The sequence below is a fragment of the Neocloeon triangulifer genome, unplaced genomic scaffold, assembly GCF_031216515.1.
Source record: "Neocloeon triangulifer isolate White Clay Creek 2 clone unplaced genomic scaffold, ASM3121651v1 ptg000012l, whole genome shotgun sequence".
NCBI lineage: Eukaryota > Metazoa > Arthropoda > Insecta > Ephemeroptera > Baetidae > Neocloeon > Neocloeon triangulifer.
In genome coordinates, this window is record NW_026775554.1 from 2,185,461 (window position 1) to 2,199,528 (window position 14,068).

At 37.8% G+C, this 14,068-nt stretch overlaps 2 protein-coding genes across 4 annotated transcripts in view; one reads left to right on the top strand and one right to left on the bottom strand.

Moving 5' to 3' along the window:
- Window positions 1–14,068, top strand: part of LOC132196432 (uncharacterized) — a 37,392-nt gene that overhangs the window by 6,318 nt on the left and 17,006 nt on the right. The window lies entirely within an intron of this gene.
- Window positions 1–14,068, bottom strand: part of LOC132196431 (NADPH oxidase 5) — a 28,993-nt gene that overhangs the window by 5,742 nt on the left and 9,183 nt on the right. For all 3 annotated transcript variants that reach the window (XM_059619086.1, XM_059619085.1, XM_059619087.1), the window contains exons 2-14: window positions 5,680–5,774; window positions 4,563–4,674; window positions 4,413–4,510; window positions 4,235–4,355; window positions 4,033–4,183; window positions 3,702–3,912; window positions 3,419–3,645; window positions 2,873–3,061; window positions 2,589–2,782; window positions 2,034–2,355; window positions 1,750–1,906; window positions 1,547–1,689; window positions 934–1,078 (exon numbers count right to left, since the gene is read on the bottom strand). In XM_059619086.1, coding sequence (XP_059475069.1) covers window positions 934–1,078; window positions 1,547–1,689; window positions 1,750–1,906; window positions 2,034–2,355; window positions 2,589–2,782; window positions 2,873–3,061; window positions 3,419–3,645; window positions 3,702–3,912; window positions 4,033–4,183; window positions 4,235–4,355; window positions 4,413–4,510; window positions 4,563–4,674; window positions 5,680–5,774 — 2,165 coding nt within the window. The remainder of the gene's footprint in view (window positions 1–933; window positions 1,079–1,546; window positions 1,690–1,749; window positions 1,907–2,033; window positions 2,356–2,588; window positions 2,783–2,872; window positions 3,062–3,418; window positions 3,646–3,701; window positions 3,913–4,032; window positions 4,184–4,234; window positions 4,356–4,412; window positions 4,511–4,562; window positions 4,675–5,679; window positions 5,775–14,068) is intronic.

Below are 14,068 nucleotides of genomic sequence, written 5' to 3' on the forward strand. Positions count from 1 at the left end.
TCACAATCTACAAAATATCCGAAAATAGTATTTCTTGAGTGTCAGAAAACTTTTTGAAAGAAACACGTTCGTATCCAAAACTGAAAAAATCCAGTCACATTGCTACATAGGCTGCGGTATAATTAAAAAGTGAAACCAATAATTAAATTTCCAGATAGTTCTTGAAATCTTTGATGGTAACATGAAAACATAATTAAGCAATACCACGAGACATTTTGTATGTGCAGTAACTTCTAAATGTGCAATAATCTTAAAAAATATTGAAGTTTGCAATTGCACACGCAAAATAAATTATTTCATTTATTTTGTATTATTTATTCCGTATTATGGATCTATTTCTTATTACTTATTAGAATTTAACCATTGTAGTTTCCTAGAATGTTAATTACTAGCAATTTTTTTCTTGCAACCATTTTTTCATTAATTTGGAATGAAATATATTGTTTAAAAAATATTAAAATAACATTTAGCAGTAAAAGTACAGTCAAAACTTCAAAATTGTTGAAACAATTAGAATCACGAACTTGAATATATTATGAATTACTCAATTTTATCAAAATTTTCACTAAAATTCTGACATTCGAGGGGGAATTTTTGACAATTTAGATTCTGATTCAAAATTTTTGGACATTATTTGAAACCTTTTTTGAAGATTCCAGTTTTAAACAAATGGTGGAACCCTATATTTTTATTATTTTTAAATTGATTCTGCTACTTCTCAATTTTGTATCTGTTTAAATAATTTTAGATATTTGTTTTTAATTTTAACAATCATCTAACAATTTAGGGTATTCAGGGAAGTCAATTCCGATCCCTGATGAGACGTAAAAAATAGTTTTCTCGCCCTCAAAGCAAAAGAACAGAACACGGAAGTGATTCGAGAAACGCCACAATTAGCCGGCATAGGCGTTTTTTTTTCACTCAGTAACTTACGCAAGGACGCGTTGCCTCTTCTTGATTCGCGTCTGCATGTCCGGCATGGACAGTGACTTTTCCAAAGTTTTGCTCCCGCTGGAGCCATTCGTGAGCGACTGGATCTTCCGCTCAAGAACAATTTTCCCAACTGAAGTTGGTTCTCCTGAAAAAGTTTAAATTTTGTTTCAATCCCTCCCTTAGAAAAATCTGTAAAAATCCTGATTAATAATTATTGGTGTTGTTTATTGATCTATTATTTTACAAAATATTGAAAAATTTACTTTTAATAATAACTTTAAAGAAATTACTTTTAACAAATCTAAAAGTTGTTTTAATGAAATTTAATTTTAAACCCACTTCAAGCCAAGAATTATTGAACAATTTAAACAACTAATTAATTTTGAGGCATTTAATTTACATATTCGTTCAGCAATTAGCTCTCTTTGTGCAGAATAACAAAGAGGTTTTCCTTGATCACCGCCAGCTATTAACAACTTAATACACACGCGGGAAAACAATTTAAATGCAAGTCATTATAAGTGCCTGCGCGAAAAGCGCGTTAATGAAAATACATGCACGACAAGTATACACATGTCAAGTAGTCAAGAGTGTGATGTGCAGAAACTCTTACCGAGCGACGTCTGGCGCGGCAGGTTCTCCTTGGGCTTGGCATTCGTCTCGTCCGCGATGTCAAAGCTCTCGTTGACAAAACCGCCGCCGTCGCCCCTGAAGCCGACGATGCGGTCCCTGTCCTTGAACTTTTGCTTAATCGACCTGAAAATTGGCCTCGTAAATTGCAACAGCGGAAAAAAAACACATTGAAATATTGCTCACGCTTGCATTTTGATTGCCCCCGGCTTGGATGATTCCACGATTTGCGGCATGGGCTGTTGCTGCTCCTCCGAGTGGAGTCGCTCTTGCTCCTGCTCAAAGTACTCGTACAGCCTGTTGGTCCATTGGCCGACGCCGCGGATGTGCAGCCAGATCGTGTCTTGAAACAATTTTTAATTAAGCGTGAAAACCCCTCATTATTATTTTTTACGCCCGAGTCGTGCTTTTTCAGAATCGCCCCGAGGCAAAACGAATTTTTTTAAGCTAATAAAAAGAATGGTGCTCACCTCCCTGCTCCGGCGCGCTGCTGATGGTGAAGGGGTGCGACTCGTACTTGGCGATCGCCGGAACGTTGACGAAAACGTAATCGCCGGGGTGGAAGACGAAGTGGGGCGGACGCTTGATGACCAGGTGGGTCACCTTGGAGGGCAGCAGGATGCCGGAACTGATGTAGGTCTGCCCGTGTTGCGTCTGCATGTTGACGAATCGCACCACCCTTTCGATGATGTAGATGGCCCCCGGAATGCAGAACCACTTCCAGAAATTCGGACCGTGGAGGAGGCACAAAATCCAGAAGGGAATGTACAACAAGTGGGTCCAATAGAAAATCTAAAAGATTCGAATGAAAATAAAAAATTGCACTTCATTCATTTTTATGACAAAATTTAGTAAATGAAGTTTTTTAAGTGTGCAGAATCATGATTGCTTTTTATGCAAATCATCTTTTGAATTATCTTAAACTCTTTTAAATTTGTTCATTAGTTGCCCATTTGAATTAAAAAGTTGATTTGAAGATTGGTCAATAACTTATTGTAATGAAATAAATTTATAATTGCGCAAACCTCAAAGCATCCTCCGCGCCGAACAAACGGTTGCGAGCAGATGAACATGATCATCAGAATGACAAACAGGGCTATTCCAGTGGGATTGGCAATACCAGGAATCAAGCCGAACAGGCCTGGGTTCATTGTGAACAGCCACTCGGGCACCGTGTAATTGGCAGCATTGATGACCGGATCGTTAGGAATGATGGTCGCTGCAGAACAGGTAGGAATGAGTAGCGAAAACAGCGTGTAATGTGTTACAGCAAGATATATTATATAATAATTGAAAGTCGCGGACTCACTGAAATTGATGAGGTGCATGATTGTGTGCACGACGCTGAAGACAAATATGAACACGCCAGTCAGTTTGTGGAAGTAAATGTGCTGGTCAAGCGGCAGAATTACGCTCCAGCCGCGCGTTCGCAAAAACGTGATGCTCTGCCGAAGCATCAGCACCAACACAAACATACAGTCGAAGTTCAAACATTGACCTGGGAAAAAAATTTAAATAAAAAACGGGAAAATTAAATTTTTATTAGATATTTGCAAAAAAAAATCCGGTCAGACTAATTTTATTGAAATTTTTTCTCTATAGAATAGTTCTTAGATCCAGCAAGAAAAAATTCAGTCATTGGGAAATATTAAAATTTTTTTAAATTTTTTATAGTTTCTTATGGGAATTTTCTAAAATAATTATTTTTCTCACAATGGGCCGACGAAAACGAATGAAGATGGAAGAATAAAAAGGTCATTTGACATAAAAAATTTACATTGATCTTATGGCAAAAGGCTTAATCTCATTTCAGTGTTCAAGCTAATTTTTGAAAAATAAAAATTGCTCAACTCACCACAAGCTCTTGCCAAAATTGTGTACCAGTTCGATTTCCGGTATTGGATGGCTCGAGAAATAAAGAGTCCTATATTCACTAAAAGAAAGACGGCGAGGAAGACAAGGTAGACATAATTATTTTTCATGTAGGGTAGGCTGAGCTGATAAGGTCTCATTGCAAGAAATTTTCCCCAAATTGATTTCGGGGTTGGTTTGGGCTTTGGCGGGACGAGCCATCGGTCGATGCTGGAAATTAATTCAATCATTCTCCGGTCCGCTTCATTTTTAATCAATTGTTAAACCTGATGGTGAGGTTTTCCAGCAATCCGTCGTGCTTTTCCAGTTGAGCTTTGAGCGCCTCGAAAGTGATGGCGCCTCTGATTTCGACGTCCGCGTCCTCAAACAACGCCATGGTCAGGTCTTCGACTTGCTCCTCGCTGAATTTCATTCCGTTCTCCTCCATGCACGCTCGCATTACGTGCTGCAGCTCTTTGTGTTGGATGAGTCCGTCGCCTGAATCGGACGAACAAAAAAGAAACGTGTTTAGCAAGAAGTGCTTACTCGTCAGCAATAATCGTCAAATTATATTGCTGCGCGTGTTTACGGACACGTTAAAAGGTCTCATTTATTTACCGTCCAGGTCGTAAACTTTGAAGAGAAACCTGATTTTGTCACCGGTGCTCTGGCCTGCAAACTGGTGCATCGCGTCGATGAACTCCTGCAGGGAAATTGTGCCCGAGTTGTCCTTGTCGAAAATTTGGAAAACCCTCTCCGTGAAAAAGGGCTGGAAAAGTTTAATTAGATTTTTCATTCAAGAAAAAAATCTTTAAAATACGTTTTTAGAAATGACGATCTTTTTGAAGTCATCGCGCCTGATTTCATTCTGGTCGCCGACCGTTTGCCTAAAAAGTTGCTCCAGCCACTCGAGGCTCGCGGCGTCGAAACCGGCCAAGGGCCTGAGAGAGTACATAATAAAAGTTATATTTCTTCGCACCTTTCGTAATGTTCCATACCGAGGACTGCTGATGTTTGAAATGAACTCGATTACTTGCTCGGGAGTGACAACTCCGTCCGAGTCGAGGTCCACCAGCCGGTAAAGTTTATCTAGCACCTGTTGCCGAATCACTTGAGGTACTAAATTTTCCTTTTACATTCGCACTTACCCCTTTGGCGTTGAATATCTCGCAGAACTTTTCCAGCGTAATTGGGTCATCTCCGCACAAGACGTAAGCCACGCTCTCGACCTGCTCGGCGAAATCCACCTGCTTCTCATCTCTGCGAGCACCAAAATTTCAGGGCAAACATTATAAAAAAAAACCTTTCACTGCGTCGATCGATTCACTCGCAGATGAATAATAAATTATTCATTGAGCACACCGCGAGAAGTCTCTCTGCATTTGTAAGAGCGAAAATTCGATTGTCCGATTGCGGTGCCAACAGCGCGTCGTTCATTCGTTAATAAACGCCATTTATTTATTTGTTGGTGTGGCTGGCGCGCGCGCTCTCAAAGCTTTGAGCAAATAAATTGGATTTTTTACGCCTTGTGCATTACAATGCGAATTTGAATTCAGAGAGAGACGGCGTGCTGGTGCTGAGATGACAACCCGAGATAATGTCATCAAAAGAACAACAATTGCCGTCTTATTTAATCAAAGCGCACGAGAATGCTAATGTGTTTATTACACGCGCGGCCGAGTGGGCGGAAAACGAGATTTTTATGCAAAATCGCCGATTGCGTGTCCATCATATCATTCACCGTAAATAATTGTTCCATTCAAAACGGCTCCGGCTCTTAATTTTGAGCAGAGACAAGTTAATTTGGAGTCGGAGAATTTATTAATGTGATCTTTGGCCTTTTCAATGGAAGCAATTAATTAAAGGCAATAAATCATTTAAATTTAAATGAGATATTACAACGCAATTTTCCCAAATTATTGTAATCAATTAAAAAAATCTTGATGTGTTCAAAAAATACTTTAATAAATTTTTTATATACTAAAGCTTTTTTAGAACTAAACGATTTTCTTGGCCAAATTTAATTTAGATCCTTTCTACTGCACCTGGGGAAATATAAAATCAAAGCCGTGTTGAAATTGGCTGAGAGCAGCAGTTTTAACGCGCAGTGTGAGATAATGATTGAAGATTTGCTCTCAGCGTTACGCAAGCCTCGCGAGATTCTCGCGGTCGCGTCTCTCTCGAAAAGCGGAATCGCGATGTGCTCAATTTGGCGTAGATCTTCTCTCTCTCTCTCAAGGTGCAAGGTGAATTATTTCCACTTACGTCAACCTGGCTTTGAGAAATTCCACCCACTCTTCTTGTTGCAATAGGTTGTCCCGGTCGTGATCAAATAACCTGAAGAGCCGCTCGAGCAAATCCTGTTGATAAAAGGCAGATCATTAAGTCTCATTATACCGTGTGCAGCGTGAACAATAGTCGAGATGAGGCACCGGTGATTTATCGGCGCGCATAATACTCGACGCGAGAATTACACCCTGTCCGCAGAGAGCGCGGAATTGGATAATGAAAAGGCGTTGCGAAAATAACACACACATGAGAGATAATCTACCTGCCAATCTGTGCGTTGATTTATAAGCTTCAATGATCAATTGTTTTTCGCTTGGAAAACCTCGTACGAAACAACCGTAAAATTTTATTACCGACTGCTCATGCACAAATTATGATTGTTTTGCATTTTCGGAATATAAATAAATTACAATCACTTAAATATTGATTTACAATCCGTGCTGTCGATTTAAATACTTAGCCCAGGGCTAAACTGACATTACGATATGGAGCTTGTTAATTATATTGATAAATGTTTAAAAAAAAACACGATGATTATTAAACAAAGAAAGAAATTTGCATTTGCAAGAAAAGCTGGTTTAAATTTTTGGAGTTTTTTTACGTGGTTTTACTGAATTTGGGTGAGAAAAACTTGGCTTTAAATTAAATACAGCAATTGCCCTTGTGTTTTATCAATAAACACAATTTGCAACTAAATACTTAACTTTTATTTAAGAAATTAACTTTCTATGATTCAAATATTTATTTTTTTTTGCCCTAATTTTCCGGGTTTTAACTACGTTTTTGATTCTTTTTAAACACAAAAAGATTAATGTTTGAGTCATTGAAGATTTATTTCTTAAATAAAAGTCAAAATCAGACACAAAAAGATAAAATTTTGAGGATTTGAAAATTTCTTAATTAAAAGTATAAATTTTCGTATACATTGCATTCTTTAAAGCCAAGTTTTTATTGCAAAGTTTCAGTAAATCCTCGTAAAAACCTCTTGAAAATTAAAATTTGAAACTGCTTTGCACTTTAAGAAACAATTAAAGAAAGACACCACTCTACATTGATCAAAAAACAACAATTTGAATGGTTTAAATTTGTCTAAATTAATATTTCAATATTTTTTCCTAGAATTAGAACAAGCTGCAAACTGGCATAATGAGAGTAAATAAAAAATTAGTTTTTCGTAGAATTAATATGTTAAATTTTTTGTAAATCCCAACATAAATCCAAATCCCTTCAATGTAAATAGTTTTTTTTTAACTGGGTCGATTCAGCCCACATAATACTTGTTTTTTTTAGCAGATGATAGAAATAATTTTTTTGTTATTTCAACCTTTTTTTTCGTTAACGCCTATGATGACAATAGGCCGCTGTTGAAACAATAGAAAATAATCACACGTTTGACTGCAGAAAATGTACTTTTAAATTGAACTATTGCAAAACATTGCAATTCAGCGTACAATTGTGCTCTGTTCCCCCCACCCAATCTAATTATTTCTGAAATTGGCAAAATCGTGGCTCGCCTCGATTTATTGTCGTCTCCGTCCTTTTCAGTTCGCCGCCCCATTTCTTTGTCGCGCGCAGATAACGCGCGTGCTCTGATTTCGTGCGCTAAACTTTTATTGACTGCAATTCACGCAGCAGCTCGTCAGCAACAAATTATACGACTCGGTGTATAAAGAAAAAAATAAAATTTCGAAATTGCCTGCTGTTGGACTCGCGGGGACGCGAGAATTACGTGCACGCAGACACATCCATTTGTATCGCGAGAGAGCGAAATTGGCGAATTGGACGATGCATGCATGTGTGTGTGCGAAAAGAAAAATGATCGCCCTTGGGCCCGAAGCTCTATCAAAGTTGATTAAATCTATATATCCACGCCGCCTCTCGCCAGGTCAGATTTCTCGCTGCACCTGGCATGCGAAATATGAAATGTAATTTGTTGTAATTCCTTCAAGACCGTGCGGTAATAATCGTAAATCCAGCTCAGTGAAATGCATTTTACAACAGAGATTGCTATATATTTAGCCTTTTGCAGGATCTCGATTATTTTTTTTGGAGTGCCGGAATAGGGCCGAAAAGAACAAGGCCGAAAACGGCTGAGCGGAACAAGGCCGAAAAGGAATAGGGCCGAAAAGGAACAAGGCCGAAATACCGGTGCAAACAAAATAGGAAGAACCGGTTTCTTTAGGGAAGCATCTATTACCGTGCTATATATGTCAACCCGTCATCCCTACAAGAAACGGGACGTTTCAGAAAACATCAGGATCAAGACACACAATTTTCTTTATCATCATTGTATTTATAAGTCAAACTGTGAGATAATCTCAAATAATTCACCCAATTAATTAAACTGAATATTTGAAATTTTACATTGTTTCATATGGGAATTTTTCGAAATAATTTTTTTCTCAAAATTGGCCAGACCAAACTTGATTAAAAATTCACCAAACCACGTTCATATGATTCCAATTATGATGGAAATTTTGAATCAATATGTCAAAAGACATCAAAAATTTATAGAGCATGAATGGAAACATTTAAGTCAAAAAGAAGAAAAAAACGACACATAACAAGTAATATAAGTTTTCTGGACAAATAATTTCTTAAATGTTCGTGGTTTCAGAGTTCCGATGCAATATGGTATTTTTATGCAGTCCAAGAGATCAATTTATCTTGTGATGTGTTTCCCCCATATTTCTGTGATTTTCTGATATGTGTCTCGCCTAAAATGAAGAATATTTTGCTGAGATCTTCTACAAAAAATTTTAAATTTTCCTCAATTTTCCAATGCGAAACGGCCGCATGATGGATTTCAGTATCGGCGCGCAAAGGATCTTCAGTTTAAATGTTTGCTGAGCTGAACGCGCTCACGATTATCGGTTATTTTTCAGCTTTCGGCCTTGTTCCTTTTCGGCCCTATTCCTTTTCGGCCTTGTTCCGCTCAGCCGTTTTCGGCCTTGTTCTTTTCGGCCCTATTGCGGGACTCCTTTTTTTTCCACTTGGGAAGAGAGATTTGCGCGAAAGCACCGTTTTTCCGAGCCGTAATACAAAAGCCCGCTTTAATGAAGCCGGCGCGCCTTGAGACGACTTTGATCAACAAACATAATTAAAAAAGCTTTTCGGAAAATTGAGTCGTCAAAGGACACAATGGCAGTGCGCGCGAGTGTTTGTGTTGTCAGCGAGTAAATTGCTTTTCATTGTGGCCAGGCCGGGACGCTAATTACATAGAAAGTAAATCGCCCGCTTTCGACACTGCACGCGGCTCACTGCAAATTGTATGCGTAATTATATATTGTATTCAAAATGGCGCGTCCGCCAGTGTGAACCGCAGTAATAACATTATTGAGCTGCTCTTTTTGTCCCGCACACACCTGACACCACACAGGCTAAATAAGTTCGCAAATGACGCCTTTTGTTGTCGACTCGATCGCACCTCAGCATTATATGCATGTGTGTTGCGGCCAAGTAAGGTGCATTTCAAGAAAGGGAATTTATTCCAAATTGAGCCAGAGATCTTGACACGATTTCGCTTTTTTCCAGGACAACCAAGACAAAACCTATCCCCTGCTGAAATTGAGTTCTCACGTATGCTCTTGATCTTTTATGCATTCATTATAAACAGAATTAAAAAAAAATAATATATAAATTTATTTATTCAAATATGTAAGAGAAACAGAAATGTCAAAAATCATGGAAAAATCTTTTCTATTAATATAAATTCATTTACCTCACATCCAATAAATTAGAAAATATTTGAATTTAAATTTTAAATTTTTTTTATAAGTAACGTCAAATGAATTCAGCCTATCGCTTAAAACCATCTAAATAAATTAAATAAATAAATCTTATTAAAAAAAAACACAATCAGAGTTTTAGACAAACAATACAATTAAAAAAAAAATTAAAAAAAAAATAAATAAAAAATAAAATTGCCCTGGAAGTTTCTGGCAAAATCACAGTATGAAGCTATTGCCTGACTCATTTTCTCAATTAATTTCTGGATTTTTTATTATCCCATAATTTTTTATGGATTCCTCCCAATTAGTTGTTGTTGGATACAAAAAACACCTTTAGTTTTTATTACAGTTCCATTTTTCATTTTTCGTTGGAATTTAAATTTTGCAAAAAATAAGATGTTAATTTTACATAAAAATATAATTTAACTTAAATTTTTTTTTTAATTTAAAGTCTTGGATTAATGAAAAATTAAAATTTGATTCATCGGCACCAAATTAAGCAATGTTGACCAACCAAAATTAATTTTGTGTGCACCTGTGCAAAAGCATTAGCACCTCTGGCTCTTTAATTTGCAAGCTGGCGGCGCAGGAATGTCATCAATCTGCGCACGCCATACTTGTTCTAATTGCGCGATTGGGTCACTTTTAAATAGATATAGAACACACACCCAAAACTCTTAGGCTCGTCGCAGCACTAGTTAGTGCTGTGGCTGCACTAATAGTGCAGTGACGAGCCCACATAAGAGCAGCCACAGCACTAACTAGTGCAGCGACGAGCCTAAGTTTTCTGAGTGCACACGCACGCTGATTTTCTGGACATATTTGCGGCAGAGTGTGAGCCAACGCACGCCAAATTCATCGGCCTTTTAATTTAAGCTCCTCGAGGGCCGGCCGTGACCACATTAGAAAGAAAACTGCGCTGCCGTTGAGAAATGAATGACTTTTTGTCCTGCGACAATTTTTTTAATGACGGTGCCAATTTTCTTTGTCAACAGTCGGCAGCAGTTTATTTAAACAATAGCTGAGCGCCTTATACAGAATTTAACACACACACACATTTAGTCCTAATTGTTTTCAATTCACTCGCGAGTACGCGGGGGTCCGCGACTTTCCTTGGCACTTGAAATTCCAATTAAATCCAAAAGGATGAAGAAAGAAAAAGGTTTGCGCAGTAAATTGAACAGCAGATGAAGGTTCAATTCACGCTCGGGGCGGTTATTCGAAGAGCTTGAAAGTAACATCATCAATTTGTCCAATTACCATTTCCAAGCCACTTGACCGCTTATATTGGCGAAGTTTTGAGGTTGCATGCAAAGGGTTGTGTAAATGTTAATTAAAATCACTTCTACAACACGAGAGAGCGACGTAATCAAGGAGCAGAGCTGCTCTCCCTCTCAGCAGAGCATTTTACTCTTTTGAGGCTGCAATAAATTATGACGTGGGCAGAAAAACATACAGGTTGGTTAGAGAAAGAGACCGCCCCAGGGCACCGACTGACGTCATTTTTCTTCCAATCCAGAGTGAGCTGACCACTTGCTTGCAAAACCGAATCTTTTGTTGCTTAAAGTCGTAGCGCGGCGCGGACAATTTACACAGTTCGCCTTTCGTTCTCGCCACCGCCGGAAAATCTATATTTGTACAACGATCCGACTTCTTTTATTTATCCTCCCCGTATCGTACCATTAACCTCCATGTCGTGTGTAATTGAAAACGCACCGCAACTCATTTTTCACGTTGCAAAATCGCGTGCTCTCGGCTCACTTCATATTATATGCACACACACGCTTTATAAAAAATAAAATACCGACTCCCGAGAGAGTCATTTGCATATTGGAATACATTAAAAAGTTTTTTGCAGCTTTTAGCACAGGGAGGGACGTGCTGCTATATTTAAGAATTGTGATCGGTTAATGTGGGGGTCTGTGAAGGAGAGACACGTCAAAACCGATTGTTTTCTTTTGTACGTCTAGGCCAACAAAAAAGATAACCATGATTATCCTTCGCTTCCATTCGGAGAAGATAATATGCACGAAATTGGGCACGTTCGTTAGCCGCTCGCTCGCTTTCAAAGGCATTATTTTGCGTAATTCACGAAGTGCTCATTTGAGTTGTTCACGTCACTGTGCGTGCAAATACACATTTGTAAAGCCGCCGAGAAAGAGAGAAAGAATTCGGACTAGTTTAAAAGCCTGCAACAGCCGCGCAAGTTGATTGGCAAACTTTTACATTTGCCCAGCAACTGTAGCACACGGTCGAGCAGAAAGTTGCCTGGAAAACTGCCCGGAATTTTGATTTGGTATACAAATAGAATATAATAATTTGATAGTTCCAGATTATTTCATTAAGATTGTTTAATGAAAACGTAACAAATTTAATTCTAATTTTAATCCAAGAAAGGCTTCAACCTCTGAAAGGGCGAAGTAGTTCTGGTTTTATTTTTATTTTCTTTTAGAAATTTAATTACAAATGCTTTTTTAACAGATTAATTATGCAAGTAATAAATAATTAAGAAATATATATAGTCAATTCATTATAATGGATGAAAACTGTCTGAATTTCATGCACATGTTTAATTTTTTTGGTGGGGCGAACAACAGCGGCCATTACATTAACAACATCACATAAATAATCTCATTGAATGTATATGATTGAATATTGAAAGTAGGAGTGGCACTAAACCTTGTACAAATAATACTCTTAATGAATGATTCAGAGGAGAGAACTGAAAGAAACTCCCGCTCTGCTTTTGAAAGATCTGGAGGTCAACACACAGGAATAATGAATAAAAAATTTCTATTGTTTTTCGTTGAAATGCATAAGTCAATTTCAATTTTACTAAAAAACTTTTGCAATTTTAACGGAATAAAAAAAACGTGGCATTAAAATGAATGAAAATGGAATTTTGTAATCTTAAGTCGATCTCCTGCTGTTTCCAGCGATTCCGATTTCACCGTGTTCACCGTAATCTCACATAACATTTTGAATTAATTGAAAAAAGACAGAGCGTTGATTTCAATTAAAATGCAAATTCGGATGTAAAACGCCGGCGGTTCGGGCCAAATGGTACCAGATTGGCGAGCCCGCATGTATAATTCCAGCATTATTTCACATTATTTATGTGCCATGTCTCATAATCGTGTTTTGAATAGTAAATTCGGAGGAACGAAAACAAACAGCGCTGGCAGCGCGCGTTGTCATTCGTAATGCGCGATATGTCAGTCAGAGCCAATTCAGACCAACAAATCTCTCCATATATTAAATCGCGCTGACTCATCTCGTGCTTGCTCCGCGCCGCGCAGATTAACCCGGATTGTCTGCGAAAAATTTATACGAAAAACAATCCGCTCGTAGGCGTATAGGCCGCGTGCAATGAATCGAAACCAATCAATTAGGCCGAAAAAATAAATTGCCCGGCATTGTTGCGCAAGAGTTTTGCAGGAAAATTCCAAGGCGGTTCTTAATTAATATTGCCCGTTCGAGTAATTTATTTGCGGCCGGGCCGAGATAAAATCAGAGTTTGCCGGAGATGAATTTTTCTGTGCGGCCGCAGCCGGCGGCCGATCGGTCTTGCTGAGTCGATCGCGACCGGGGCAAGGTGAAACAATATCGTGCCGCGATCGCATCTTGAAAGAGACTTTCATGCAAAACCCACAAATTACAATTTATCATTCATTCAATCGAAAATAATTTGACCTCTTTCAAGATCCAACAATATAATTTTTTTCTCTTCTGCTATAGAGGGGGGGGGGGGGTCAGCAGGTGTGGTGACGCAAGCGGTCCGTCATTACATAATTATTGTTATTGGACCAGCGTGGCTGATTGTGGAACGGGCAGGCAGATAATAAGCCGCGTTTATCGGCCAATGTTGAAAATAATTTATTCTGCCACATTCTCACTCGCTGCACTTGAAACCGAGAGTGCACCTACTAGTCCAAGGGCGCGCAGATTAACTGCTGAATCAATCGCGCTGATTATTGGCGCAGTTTTTTCGATCTCATTATATAATATTTGTGCTCTTTGTGGTTGGCGGACAAGGTTGCCAATTAGAGTTGTTGGTTTTGCAAACTGCTAGTTTTTTCTAGAATTAAAAATTCTAGAACACAAGAACGACATGACCAACGTGGGCTCGAGAAATGAACAAAGATTTAATTTATTAGGAGCAGATTATTATTCACAGAAAGTTTGAAAAAATTTCACTTAGTGTTGTTTGAGAAACTTTTGAATGGTGAACTTTTTAATTTAAATTATTAATTTTCTACTTATTTACTTAATTCGCTAGAATAATCAATGTTTTTTTTTAAATCTTTGGATCTTGAGGGAAAAAAGCTATCAAAATACTAAAAAAATATTATTGTATCTTACAATTAGTCATCTGAGGCTCACTGCGGCGTGTGGTGTCATTTTGATCTTTGGAGATCTAGCAAAAATTGGTGATTCCAGTTTTTTTCAGCATTTTTTTTTTTAATAATAAACTTTTTTCAACGATTGAATGTTAAAAATGTATTGTAACAATGTGGACTATTAAACAACAATAATAATAAAAGTGTAGCGCGGTAAAAATTAATTAAAAATTTTACTTTATGTAAAATTTAAAAATTTTACTTTATTATGTAAAATTTTTCTCAACTTAACAT